The sequence below is a fragment of the Microcebus murinus genome, chromosome 4 (genome assembly GCF_040939455.1).
Source record: "Microcebus murinus isolate Inina chromosome 4, M.murinus_Inina_mat1.0, whole genome shotgun sequence".
Taxonomy (NCBI): Eukaryota; Metazoa; Chordata; class Mammalia; order Primates; family Cheirogaleidae; genus Microcebus; species Microcebus murinus.
This window is the reverse complement of record NC_134107.1, coordinates 54,940,929-54,953,937: the sequence shown is the minus strand read 5'-3', so window position 1 is coordinate 54,953,937 and position 13,009 is coordinate 54,940,929. Positions and strand designations below refer to the sequence as shown.

Below are 13,009 nucleotides of genomic sequence, written 5' to 3'. Positions count from 1 at the left end.
AGCTGCCTCCTCCCCTCTTTTGCCTGCTCCTGGCTGTGGTTGGAACCCCACCCCACCCTCACCTCACCTGGGTTTATCCCGGGCAGTTCTCGCCACCACCCCCAGCCGCCCTCAACACCCAAGTCAGACTCTTCCTTCCAGCAGCCCTTTCCCCTGCCCAGGCTTCCCTGTGGACGCGTGTGCCCCGCCCCGGCCCCGCTGCTGAAGGTTCCTTGGGAGCCTTAGGTGGAAGTCTGGGTGTTGGGCCTCAGATAGACAGTGGAAGGTGCGGGGGCACATGCAGGGGCTACCCCAGCCCCACGGCGAGGAGCTGAAGGGAACTACGGTAGTGATAGTGTCACGGTCACTGCGGCCACTGCAGCACAGAACGGTAAACGCGGCGCTGAGCGTAGGCTAAGGCACCTTGGCCGCAGCCGGTGACGCACGCAGACCTGGTCTCCAACGCCACCTCCACGTCCCCTGACACACCAGAGAAAGATGCTGGACCCCGCAGCAGCCGCTCCCTATCCCACCCTACTACACTCCTTCCTACGCTGCCAGCGCGCGCGCGTAAACACACACACACACACACACACACACACACACACACACACACACACACACAGACACACACACACGAATTCCCAGGAATCGGGAGCGCTGGTAAAGAGGGGTGGGCAGGAAAGAAATCTCTAAGAGAAGACAGGAGAGGTCTAGGGAGGGGGCGATCCTGGTGAACAGTTACACAGGGAGGCGTGTAACTCCGGAGCGGGAGAAGGGGCGGAGAGGCACCTGGGGGGACCGAGACGGAGCAGAGCAGGGAAGGGACGGGGACCTAGGCTGAGCGAGCGGAGAGGGAGTGGAGGGGCTGGGGCCAGGGTTGGGGGCGGGGACCAGGCGGGGAGCCGGGAGCGGAGTGGGGTGGGCGGGAGCCTGAGCCGGAATCCTAGCGTGAGCAGGTGGAGCCGCGGTGGGAGGCAGCCGGGCCGAGCTGAGTAAGGCGACAGGCTCGGCGGGGGCCATGGAGCTACTAAAGCTGAACCGCAGCGTGCCTGGATCCGGACCCGGGCCCGGGGCTTCCCTGTGCCGCCCAGGTGGCCATCTCCTCAACAGCAGCAGTGCGGGCAACCTCAGCTGCGAGCCCCCTCGCATCCGCGGAGCCGGGACACGAGGTGGGTGCCTCCCTCAGCCCCCTCCATAAGCTCCTCATCACTGCACCCCATAACACTAACAGAGCCCTCATGATCCCTACACTACCCCCTCAAATGCCCACCCCATCCCCCTCATAGTATTCCCTCAGCCTCCAAACCGCTCCCCCTCGCATATTCACCCCCACAGCTCTTACAACTCCATCACAGCTTCACACCACCTAGTTAGAACTCCTTCACGTCCTGGTCCCCTGGTCACACCCAGAGCTCCTGCTCACCCCAGAACACAGCATACACCCCAACGCACAGCCGCCTCCTAGACACAGACCATTGGGAGGCAAGGACCTCCTCTTGCCAACCCTTCCAGATCTCTTTTTTCCTTTTAGATTCAGTTCACAGAGCCACAGCAGGCACGGGAAGGGAGAAACAGGCAAGACTGGGAGAAGAAGGGGGCTGATTGAGGGAAGGAGCACTCTGAAAGGTCTGAATGGGAAGTTAGAGTTATAATCTCCTGTGTCCTCCATCCTAACCCTCAGCCTTCCCAAAAAAGATCTTCAAATCGGAATTTGGCTGAACAATGGGGATGCTCCTTAGAGCTGCCTGTCTCCACTTCACTCATCCTCAAACCCCTCTGCCTCCCACGCTGGAGTTCTCAAGGCTCTGTGCTTTCTTTTGTTCAGTCTCCAAGTAATGTCTGCAAGTCCTTTCTAAGCCTTCTCCCAAGCCCTAGGCTTGTAGTCCCTAAGCTAGGTTCTGGGGACACAGGGTTGAACTAGACCCAGTCTGGACCCTCTTTAGTCCATAGTCAAGTGCAAAGGAGAAACAAGCAGATGGAAAACTACGGTAGGCATGGAAGTCCCATGAGAGAATCTGAACTGTTGGCACCCAAAGAAGATGGAGTCCGAGAACTTCACAAAGGATAGAACCTGGCAGCTGGGTCTTGAAGTTAGAGTTCAGTGGGTGGAAAAGGAAGGAGTGGAATTCTAGGTAAGGGAACAATATTAAGCAGGAGGAAATCATTCTAAACTCAAGAGGGGAAAGTTGGAATAAATTGTAATCCAAGTATTTATTTACCCCACAAAATAATCTATGCTTTCTCAGCCTAGTTGTTACGCACTTTCACTTAGGTTTATCATTCGACAAATATTTATTGAATGAGAAATTGTGCTGGGCAGTGAGGATGTAAGTTGAACAAAATTGACACAATTCCTACTTCATGGAGCTCAGAGTTTAGTGGAGGAGACAGATAATTAAGTAGGGAATTGCAGGTTTTCAGAAAGCATGAGAGACCTGGCTAAGGAGTATGGATTTTATTCTGAGGGCTATATGAAGTGTTGCCAGGATTTGTTCTGTAGTGCAGAGGATGGACTGGGAGACATGAGATGGAAGGCAGGGGGACACTTTGGAAAGTTACTATATTACACTGGTTGGAATGAAAGATGGTGCTAGCTTAGACAAAGGTACTGGCAGTGAGGATGGAGAGAAGTAGATGGATTTGAGAGCCACTGCTAGAAATGGAATCAATAGAACTTAGCAATTGATTAGAAGCAGAAAGGGCAGAAGAGGTCAAGGGATGACATCCAGGTTTCTGCCTTGAACAATTGAATGGATGTCGCTTCTTTATACAATGAGGAAGATAACAAAAGAGCAGAAATAGGTTTGGGAGACAGGATTATAAATTCAGTTTGGAACCCACTGAGTTTAGATGCTGGTGGGACATCCGGGTGAGGTTACCCAGTAAACTATGGATTCCAGGGCTCTGGGACTTACAGGAGAGGTCTGAGGTAGAAATACAGATTTGAAAGGTCATTGCCTAGAGGAGGTAAAAACCATACAAATAGATAATATCATAAAAGATTGTGTAGAATGAGAAGAGTGGAGGTCCTTGGACAGGACCCTGCAGAAGACCAATATTTAAAAACCAGGCAGAGGAAGGAGAGTCCCTGAACCATCAGAGACAGGAGCTACATTCTTCCAGAAGGCAAGAGAAAAGAGAGTTTCAGGAAGGGTGAGGTAAGTGATGTCAGATGCTGCCAACAGATGTCGGATACTGATAGGAGAGTCAGAACAGCATCCTTTGGGTTCAATAACAAGGACATTCTTAGGAGAAGCCGTGGGTATTGAGGCCTGACTACCATAGGTTGATGACTGGACCAGTGGTGGGATGGGTTATGAGGAGTGAACCAGGTGTGTAGACAAAACTTTCAAGAAGTTTGGGAGGGAGAGGGAGAGAGACAGAAAAGTAGTGTCAAAAATAGCATGGAATTGAGGAAGAAGGGGATGTGAATGTAGGTTTGTCTTTTGGATGTGTGTGTATAATAGAAACAAGAGCACTTTAAAATTTTTGATGGATAATGGGCCAAGAGAGAGGAAGTTTGGAGGTACAGATGAGAAAGTGGCTAGTCAATAGAGCAAGGGCCCCTGAGAAAGCAGGACATAAAGCAATTCAGAGCACAGGTGTAAGAATTGGCCTCACTTGCCTGGATGTCAGTGCTCATGTGCATGTGGATGTTACCCAGACACTCAGATGTTACACACAGAGACATTGTTCACCACTCCCATTCGGGTACTAACCCCACAATGCATATGTTACTCAGGCTCACTTCAATGTTACCATAAAAATTTGGATGTTACCACTTTATTCCTATGTAATCCACACAGGTTTGAATATTACCCATGTTCACTCAGATGCTACCCAGAAAAAGACAGATGTTACCATCCTCACTTTGACATTGCCCGCAGTCATTTAAATGTTACCCGTCCATCAAATACTACTCACTTCCATTTTATTACTATCCACACACAATCAGATATTACCTATGCCCACTTAAGTAACCCTTCTGTAGATATTACCCTTAAAATCACAGACATTACCCTCACATATTCATATAGTACTCATAAAGACTCAACTATTACCTAAATTCACTCAGATGCTTAGTTATTTTACTCAGATTAATATCTTGACATGCTAACATCTCACATCCATACTCACTTAAATACTGCCCATGCATACTTAGATATTATATCTGCTCACTCAGCCATTCCCCTGTTCACATAAAGACCTCTTAATGTAACCCATACTTCCTGAAGATGACACCTACAAAATGAGATGTTATCTATTGAGTTGGATATTACCCTTACTCTTTCAAATGTTACAACACTTACTCCAATATTACCTAAACTTAAATATAACCCACACTCTATCAGATATTGCCTAAAGACATGTAGATGTTAGCCTTCTCCAGATATTGCCCACAGAAGTGTTACTTTTGCCCACCCGTGTATTATTTCAAAGACTAAAGCATTACCCAATGCTTACTCTACATACCCTTGTAGATTGCTTTTGCTCCCTCAGTTGGTACCCACTGACAATTGGATGTCCCCTATTCACCCAGCTATTGCACAGTCAGTTGGATGTGATCCGTGCTTACTAAAGAGACATGTCTTTGATGTCTGTGTGTGGGGGTGACCAGATCCAACATGCTAGTGGAAGGCAGAATTCAAGGCATCAGCAGTGTCAGTGTTCTGTAGAATCCTTTCTTAGAAAAGCCTGGTTTTCATTTTATGCCATGCTGTCTGGAATGTTGTGCTCTTACTTCTCCTGCCATCATCTGGATAGAACAAATACATCCCCAGGAAGATGATACCCACAGGTAGACTATCAAAGCTCAAGTGGCTGTACCCCAGGAGGTGCTGTCTCCCATCCTTCCACCCCTGCCCTAGGTTCCCGATCACTGAAGCCACTGCAGTCACTCATATTCAAACACACAAATACACATGGATGTACACACACACACATACACACACATTAATATTTACTTCATGTGCATGTGACTTTTCAAAATTAATAGACTATTTTTAGAGCAGTTTGGGGTTTACAGAAAAATTGAACGGAAAGTACAGAGAGTTCCCATATACCCTCAGACACACACATACACACACATGATTTTACCATATTATTAGTATTTTGCATTAGTGTAATATATTTGTTACAATTGATAAGCCAATATTGATACATTATTAACTAAATTCAATAGTTTACATTAGGGTTCACTTTTTGTATTGTGCAGTTCTATAGGTTTTGACAAATGTATAATGACATGTATCCATCATTACACTATCATGCAGAATAGTTTTACTGTCCTAAAAATCCCCTGTGCTTTATCTATTCATCCATCCTTCCTTCTCCCAAAACGCCAGGCTCTAAGATTGCTTTTATAGAATTTTTCACGTCTCCTAACTGTTCAACAGTAAAGACCTGGAGAGATTGTGGTGGCTGGGAATAAGATAATAACTAGGAATGTCCAGTAAAACAGCAAAGCACTGTATGGTTTTTGGTCCTTTTTACTGGGACTTTGTCCTCTAATTTTCAGGAGTCCCCAAGCAGATTAGAAACTTCATAAGGGTAAGAGTTAGCTTCATCTTTCTGGTCCCTCACAGTTAGCTATTAATCAGTTCAAGGGCACACATATGGGGCACATCAGCTGGATGGACGGATGAGAAATGTACTTTTCACACTTCAGAGTTATGTACTAACTTGAGATGTGGCAACTGCATCAAGAATCAGTTGAAGAGAAACACCCAGAGGAGGATGTGGAAGAGATGATGGAACTAGAGAGATTAAAGAGGTGGGGGATGGGGTAGGAGGACAATGATGTCTTGGAAGAGACACCAAGAGTGCCAGATAGACCACCAGCTCTTGTTTTCTGAGACCAAGGACTTCCCTCACAGAGACCTCCCTCCCAAAGGTTCTTTATTTTACCCTACACACACACACACACACACACACACACACACACACACACTCCTCTCAAATTTGTCACATATAAGCCTTCCATAATCCCTCCCTACAGAGAAGGTTCCAGCTTCCAAAAGAGATACAGATGGTTTGTATATAAAAGTAAAAGTTATGCATCCCAAATTGTAGCCTGTCACTGACCCTCCAAGGATCTTCCAAGGTGTGTCTCCAAAAGATAGAGGCAGAGAGAGAGAGAGCATGATGGAGTATTTCCACAGAGGTGAGGGATGAGGAGAAAAGAAGCAGGTGCATTTCTCTCTCGAAAGGCAAGTTCACTCAAGATTCATTAACAATCAGGTGTTGACTGCCTCCTATGTGCTGGACATTATGCCGAATGCTAGGAATAAACTGGAGAATGAGACGGACCTTGCCCCATCCTCAAGAGGCTCATAGTCTAGTGAGAAAGACAGAGAGTTAAACATAAACAGTGAAATGCCAGGATTGAGTATAGAGAGAGGAAGAAAGAGGCATATAGATTGAGATTTGATTGAGAGAAGGAGGCAGCATGATGAATGACAGAGCAGCCAGGAAGCAGTAGGAGGGAAAGCATTTTAGGGATCCAGAGACTTAGCTTCTATTTGGAGTCAGCCCTTTACTAGCTGTGTGGTCCTGAGCAAATAATCTTACTGCTGAGTTTGGTTTGGAAATATCTTATAAATAACACTTCTTTGATGGCTACAACAACTTCTAAATAAATTGGTTATTGTTATGAGAAAATACAGTCATGCATCACCAAATGATAGGGATATGTTCTGAGAAATGCATTGTCAGGCAATTTCATTGTTGTGCAAACATCATAGGGTGTACTTATACAAATCTTGATGGTATAGCAGCCTGACACACGCCAAGGCTATAGTGTATTGCTCCTAGGCTATAAACCTGTACAGCATGTTACTGTATTGAATACTGTAGGCAATTGTAACACAATAGTAAGTATGTGTGTATCTAAACATATCTAAACATAGAAAAGGAACAGTAAAAATACAGTGTAAAAGATTTTTTTAAAAAATAGTACACCTATATAGAGCACTTGCCATGAGTAGAGCTTACAGGACTGGAAGTTGCTCTGGGTGAATCAATGAGTGAATGGTGAGTGAAGGTGAAGGCCTAGGACATTATTGTACATTACTGTAGACTTTATAAACACTGTACATTTAGGCTACATTAAATTTATTTTTAAAAATATTTTTCTTTCTTCAATTATAAATTAACCTTAGCTTAATGTAACTTTTACTTTATAAATTTTTTTAACTTTTTGACTCTCATAATAACACTTAGCTTAAAACACAAATACATTGTACACCTGTACAAAAATATTGTCTTTCTTTATACTCTTATTCTATATGCTTTTTTTATTTTAAATTTTTTTTTTACTTTTTACATTTTTTTGTTAAAAACTAAGACAAAAACACACACATTAGCTTAGATCTACATGGAGACAGTATCATCAATATCACTGTCTTCCACCTCCATATCTTGTCCCACTGGAAGGTCTTCAGGGACAATAACATGCATGGGGCTGTCATCTCCTATAATAACAATGCCTTCTTCTAAAACACCTCCTGAAGGACCTGCCTGAGGCTGTTTTATAGTTAACTTTTTTTAAATAAGTAGGAGTACACTCTAAAATAATGATAAATAGTATGGTAAATACATAAGCCAGTAACATAGTCATTTATTATCACTATCAAGTATTATGTACTGTACCTAATTATACGTGCTAGAGTTTTATAAGACTGGTAGTGCAGTAGGTTTGTTTACACTAGCATCACCACACACTCAATGAGTAATGTGTTGCCCTTGACATTACACTAGGCAATAGGATTTTTTTTTCAGCCCTATTATAATCTTATGAGTACACTGTCATATAACTAGCTATGCTAGTAGAGGGCTGAACCCCCTACTACTAACGTTTTTGGTACCAGGAACTGGTTTCTTGGGGGGATGGGTGGAGCTCAAGCAGTGATGCCAGCCATGGGGAGCAGCTGTAAATACACATGAAGCTTCACTAGCTTACCTCCTGCTGTGTGTCCCCCCCAGACCCCACCATTCCTAAGTTTCATGGAAGACAATTTTTCCATGGACAGGGGTGAGAGGGGTGGTGACGGGGCTCTGCAGCCGGGTACCCAACAGGCCACGGACCAACACCAGTCTGTGGCCCAGGGGTTGGGGACCATAGGTATAGGCAGTTTGTTGTTAACTGGTACATAGTTATGCGGCACATGGTTGTAGTTCAGTTTAGGAGCTAAGACAAGAGTCAACCCACGTATGGGGCTGTGGAAGAGAGGGCTACAGCTCTGATCCCTTCCCTCCTCCCAACTTGGGAGGCTCTGCCCCCTGCCCTCTCTCCCTGGGTGCCAGTCTCCCTCATGCTGAAGCCATGGGTATGGGAAATTCAGTCCAGATCTGCTTGCCTGTGATATGGAGGTCCAAAGATGAATCCATCTTTCAATAGACAATGACACGAACAAATGGGATCAGCCTCCCAGCCCCTCTGCCACTCTCAGCAACACTAGTGCCCCCCTGTGAGCTCCCACAGCACCTCGTACATCCTCCAGTCTCACTCCTTATCATACCATGTGGCAATTACCTGTTTGTGTATCTGAGCTTTTCTCTCCATGTGAGCTCTCAGATGGCAGGGAGTTTGTCATGTTCATCTCTTTGTCCCCAGTGCCTGGCACAAAGACAGTCCTCTGTAAATGTTTGTTAAGTGAGAATGACTGTTTGGAGATAATTAAAACACAAGGCAGAAAGTACAAAGGGCTCTAATAGTTGTATAAGGAGCATGCATGGGTCAGAAGAAGAGGAGATTAATACCAAATGAAGTGTCCAGAAAGGCATTACAGAAGAGATGGCAGTCAATTTGAGTCTCAATAGACAAGGAGTGAATAGGAATTTACCAGCTACAGAAAATAAGCTTGTGATGGGGGATGGAAGTGGGGAGGAGGGTTGGTGAGAGAGTATTCCAGGCTGAGAAACCAACTTGAGCAGGGAGGAAGTCACGAGTGCACATGATGCATTCAAAAAACTGAGTCATCTAGTGGCTTAAGTAGGTACAGTGCATGGAGGAGGTGGGGGGAGGAGGAGGAAGGCCGTTCTCAGAGGATCTTGATGACATGCCAAGGGGTCATAGGTAGTAGAGAGCTAAGGGTTTGGGTGCTTTTTTAAGAGAATGAGGACATAATCTGACATGATTCAAAATGCAGTGAGTGGGTGGTCAACAGTGTCAAATGCTACAGGGAGGTCAAATAGAATAGGCTAAGAAGGGACCTTTGGATTTGGCAATTAAAGATTGGTGTCCTTGGGGAGAAGTGTCCAAACAGTGATGGGGTACAGAGCATTGGATTGTAATGGATTCAGTGAATGGGAAAACACAAATATCCTTTCAAGAAGTTTGGCTGCAAAGAGAAGAAAGGATTTGAAATAAACCTTGAGAAGAGACAGGCTCTCTTAAGGAAGAGTAGACTTAGGCCAATTTAGCTGAGCCTCAAGGGATTAGAAGGGTAAAGGATTCGAATTCACTTTACTGAGTAGATCATGGGTGGGGGATGCAGAGATCTGGGTGGGTAGTGAGGGTTGGGTTTAAGTAGGATGGGGGTTTCGCTGAGTGATTGCTGACCCCCTACTGCCACCTCTCCCTTTTACTGCCCAGAATTGGAGCTGGCCATTAGAGTCACGCTTTACGCGGTGATCTTCCTGACGAGCGTTGGCGGCAATGTGCTTATCATCGTGGTCCTGGGACTGAGCCGCCGCCTGAGGACTGTCACCAATGCCTTCCTCCTCTCACTGGCAGTCAGCGACCTCCTGCTGGCTGTGGCTTGCATGCCCTTCACCCTCTTGCCCAATCTCATGGGCACATTCATCTTTGGCACAGTCATCTGCAAGGCGGTTTCCTACCTCATGGGTGAGCGACACAACCGCCCTGCCACCCCTGCCTCCCCTCCTCAAGTCCTAGCCGGATGTAGGGGTCTTTCCCAGTCGCGGGGGTGGAGGGGTGGGGAGGGATGGAGGAAGTCACACTGGCGAGTGTATAGTGCAAGTTTCCTAGGTGATTCCTTCCTCTTCCCTCGCTTAGGGGTGTCTGTGAGTGTGTCCACGCTGAGCCTCGTAGCCATCGCCCTGGAACGGTACAGCGCCATCTGCCGACCGCTACAGGCGCGCGTGTGGCAGACGCGCTCCCACGCGGCTCGAGTGATTGTAGCCACGTGGCTGCTGTCGGGACTGCTCATGGTGCCCTACCCTGTGTACACCGTCGTGCAGCCCGTGGGGCCTCGTGTGCTGCAGTGCGTGCATCGCTGGCCCAGTGCGCGGGTCCGCCAGACCTGGTGAGGGTGCCCACAACCTATCCAAGGAAATCCCCTCTCCATCTTCATCAGATGCTTACGACCATTCCCAGAACTTGCCTCTAGCTGCTGCAAGGACCGCCACGCCAATTCCCATTCCGCATCCACCACCTTGGGGGTCCCTACCCGGTTCTCTAGCCCTTCCCAGCAGCACCCCTAAACCCTACTCCTACTTCAGGTACCTGGCCACAGCCCTAGAAACACCAACCCTTGGCTCTTTCGCCACCTGTGGTTAGAGACGGACAGAAACCCGCGTGACTGGGCTGTGTTCTGTCCGTCTCCAGGTCGGTGCTGCTGCTGCTGCTCTTGTTCTTCGTCCCGGGTGTGGTCATGGCCGTGGCCTATGGGCTTATCTCCCGTGAGCTCTACTTAGGGCTTCGCTTTGACAGTGACAGTGACAGCGAGAACCAAAGCCGGGTCCGAAGCCAAGGAGGATTGCCGGGCGGGGCTGGACCAGGTGGGTGAAATCCAGGAGAGGCAGAGCTTTGGAAAGGGGGTGGGGCCTACTAGAGTGGGTGGGGCCGAAAGGGGTGCAAGAAGAAGGCCAGAAATAGGGCTGAGGCGGCGCGGTGGCAGGGGAAGGGCGGAGATGGTCAGGTGGGGATTGGGCTGGACTTTGGGAGGACTCTGGCTTCTGCCCTGACTGCCCACTCTCTGTGCGCAGGCCCTGTCCACCAGAACGGGCGTTGCCGGCCTGAGACTGGCCTGGCTGGCGAGGACAGTGATGGCTGCTATGTGCAACTTCCGCGTTCTCGGCCTGCGCTGGAGTTGTCAGCGCTGACGGCGCCCACTCCTGGGTCAGGGCCCGGCCCGCGGCCCACCCAGGCCAAGCTGCTGGCTAAGAAGCGTGTGGTGCGAATGTTGCTGGTGATCGTTGTGCTCTTCTTCCTGTGTTGGCTGCCAGTGTACAGTGCCAACACGTGGCGCGCCTTCGACGGCCCGGGTGCACACCGCGCACTCTCAGGTGCCCCAATCTCCTTCATCCACTTGCTAAGCTATGCCTCGGCCTGTGTCAACCCCCTGGTCTACTGCTTCATGCACCGTCGCTTTCGCCAGGCCTGCCTGGACACGTGCTCCCGCTGTTGTCCCCGGCCTCCGCGAAGACGCCCCAGGCCTCTTCCAGACGAGGACCCCCCCACCCCCTCCATTGCCTCCCTGTCCAGGCTGAGCTACACCACTATCAGTACGCTGGGGCCTGGCTGAGGGGTGGGGGGGTGTGGGGGCTGAGGCAGGGCAGGTGAAAGCACTGACCCATCTAGACACACACAAGACACACTGACCACAGCTGACACAAGAAACTGACACCCAACAGCATGGACTAACCACAGTGCACAGAAAAAGGTAGTTTACCTGACACAGAAGAAACAAGAAGGGAGCCTTGTACAGGAAAGGAGGTATACTCCTGACGTGGGACAGAGCCCAGCCTGTAGAAATATGGCATTGACCTTGGACAGATACACACACGGCATTCCTAGCAATGAACGCTTTCTACACAGTGGGGACACTGCCAAGAAAGAGCTGACCTGCCCCTAACAAACATAGATTAACAGCACTGACTCCTTTAGGGGTTATGGAGCCTGGCACAGGACTGACTCCTGGGATGCTGCGGGCTGTCTCCAGCATTTGTCCTCACAATGTCCTTCTTCAACCAGCACTGAAAATACCATCAGGCCTAATCTCACACCTCCCTGACTATTTTGCACTGAAAATCCCGTCATCCCTTTCCAGTGAAGGACTATGGCTCTGCCCCCTTCTTCCTCACCCAAACTCTTCAAGAAATAATAAATGACTTAGCTTCCTCCTGGAATTTGTTTCTGTCTGGACTTTTTGGGGGGCAGGTGAGGAGGCAAAGAATTGTGTGGTGTCCTCCCTCTCAGGCCTTTCCGACTGCTGCCCACTCCTGTGCGTGCACAACTCCCTGCCAAAAAGCCCCTGGTCTCAGGCTGGGTGTGTGTTCTCTCTGGGTTGTCATCCTGTACCTACAGACACTCCAGCGTTATAGTAACTGGGAGTGGGTTGGGAGGTGGTATGTCTAGGATACGTCGTGATTCCTGATCACATTCTCCCAAAGCGATACCATTGGTAATGTACTATATTAATGGATGTGTATTAAAATTCTGATGAAAAGATAAAAGAGGAAGCACTGTATAATAAGGCACGGTTTATTCAGTGTGTGTTGAAACATCAGGGACCAGACCATGACAGGTGTACAGAAGTTAATTAAAGAGTAGGGCCTTTTTCTTGCACGCTCACTCATCCCCAGCGTCAGAACCTAGCCAAGATTCTGCCAAATGGAAGCACCCTACGAGCCACAACAGCAAAGAGGCCCTGGGCTGGGGACAGCTGTGGGGAGGTACAGGCTGGATCTGAGTGAGAGTCTGAGGATTCCTTTTGACTATAAGACTGATATAGCCCCAGAGAGAGGCAGAGGCCAGCAACATCACCTCTCCACACAATGACACACAGATGACAAAGAACAGGAACTGAGGACCTCACCACGGGGACACACTTGGATAATCGGAGGTATTGCATGTTGGAAGAGGGGCGTCTTGGTACTTCATCTTGTAACAGACAGGAGAAACTGAGACCCAGAGCTCGAAAGAAAGTTGCCCAAGGTCATACAATAAGTTAGAGCAAGACAGAAATAATTGTACTGAGTTAGACACTGAGCTGGAGATGGGGAAGAAGCCACACGCGTGAGGGGCAGATCCAAGTCTTGTGGGACCTAAGGTTTATAAAAT

The 13,009-nt window shown here is 48.2% G+C and overlaps 1 protein-coding gene across 1 annotated transcript; it reads left to right on the top strand.

The window, feature by feature from the left end:
• The first annotated feature begins 909 nt into the window (after positions 1-909).
• CCKBR (cholecystokinin B receptor) lies at positions 910-12,075 on the top strand. The gene is made up of 5 exons (XM_012786558.2): positions 910-1,151; positions 9,578-9,829; positions 10,001-10,250; positions 10,553-10,725; positions 10,933-12,075. The coding sequence occupies exons 1-5, from the start codon at positions 1,001-1,003 to the stop codon at positions 11,469-11,471; spliced, it is 1,365 nt and encodes a 454-aa protein (XP_012642012.1). The 5' UTR covers positions 910-1,000; the 3' UTR covers positions 11,472-12,075.
• The last annotated feature ends 934 nt before the right edge of the window (positions 12,076-13,009 follow it).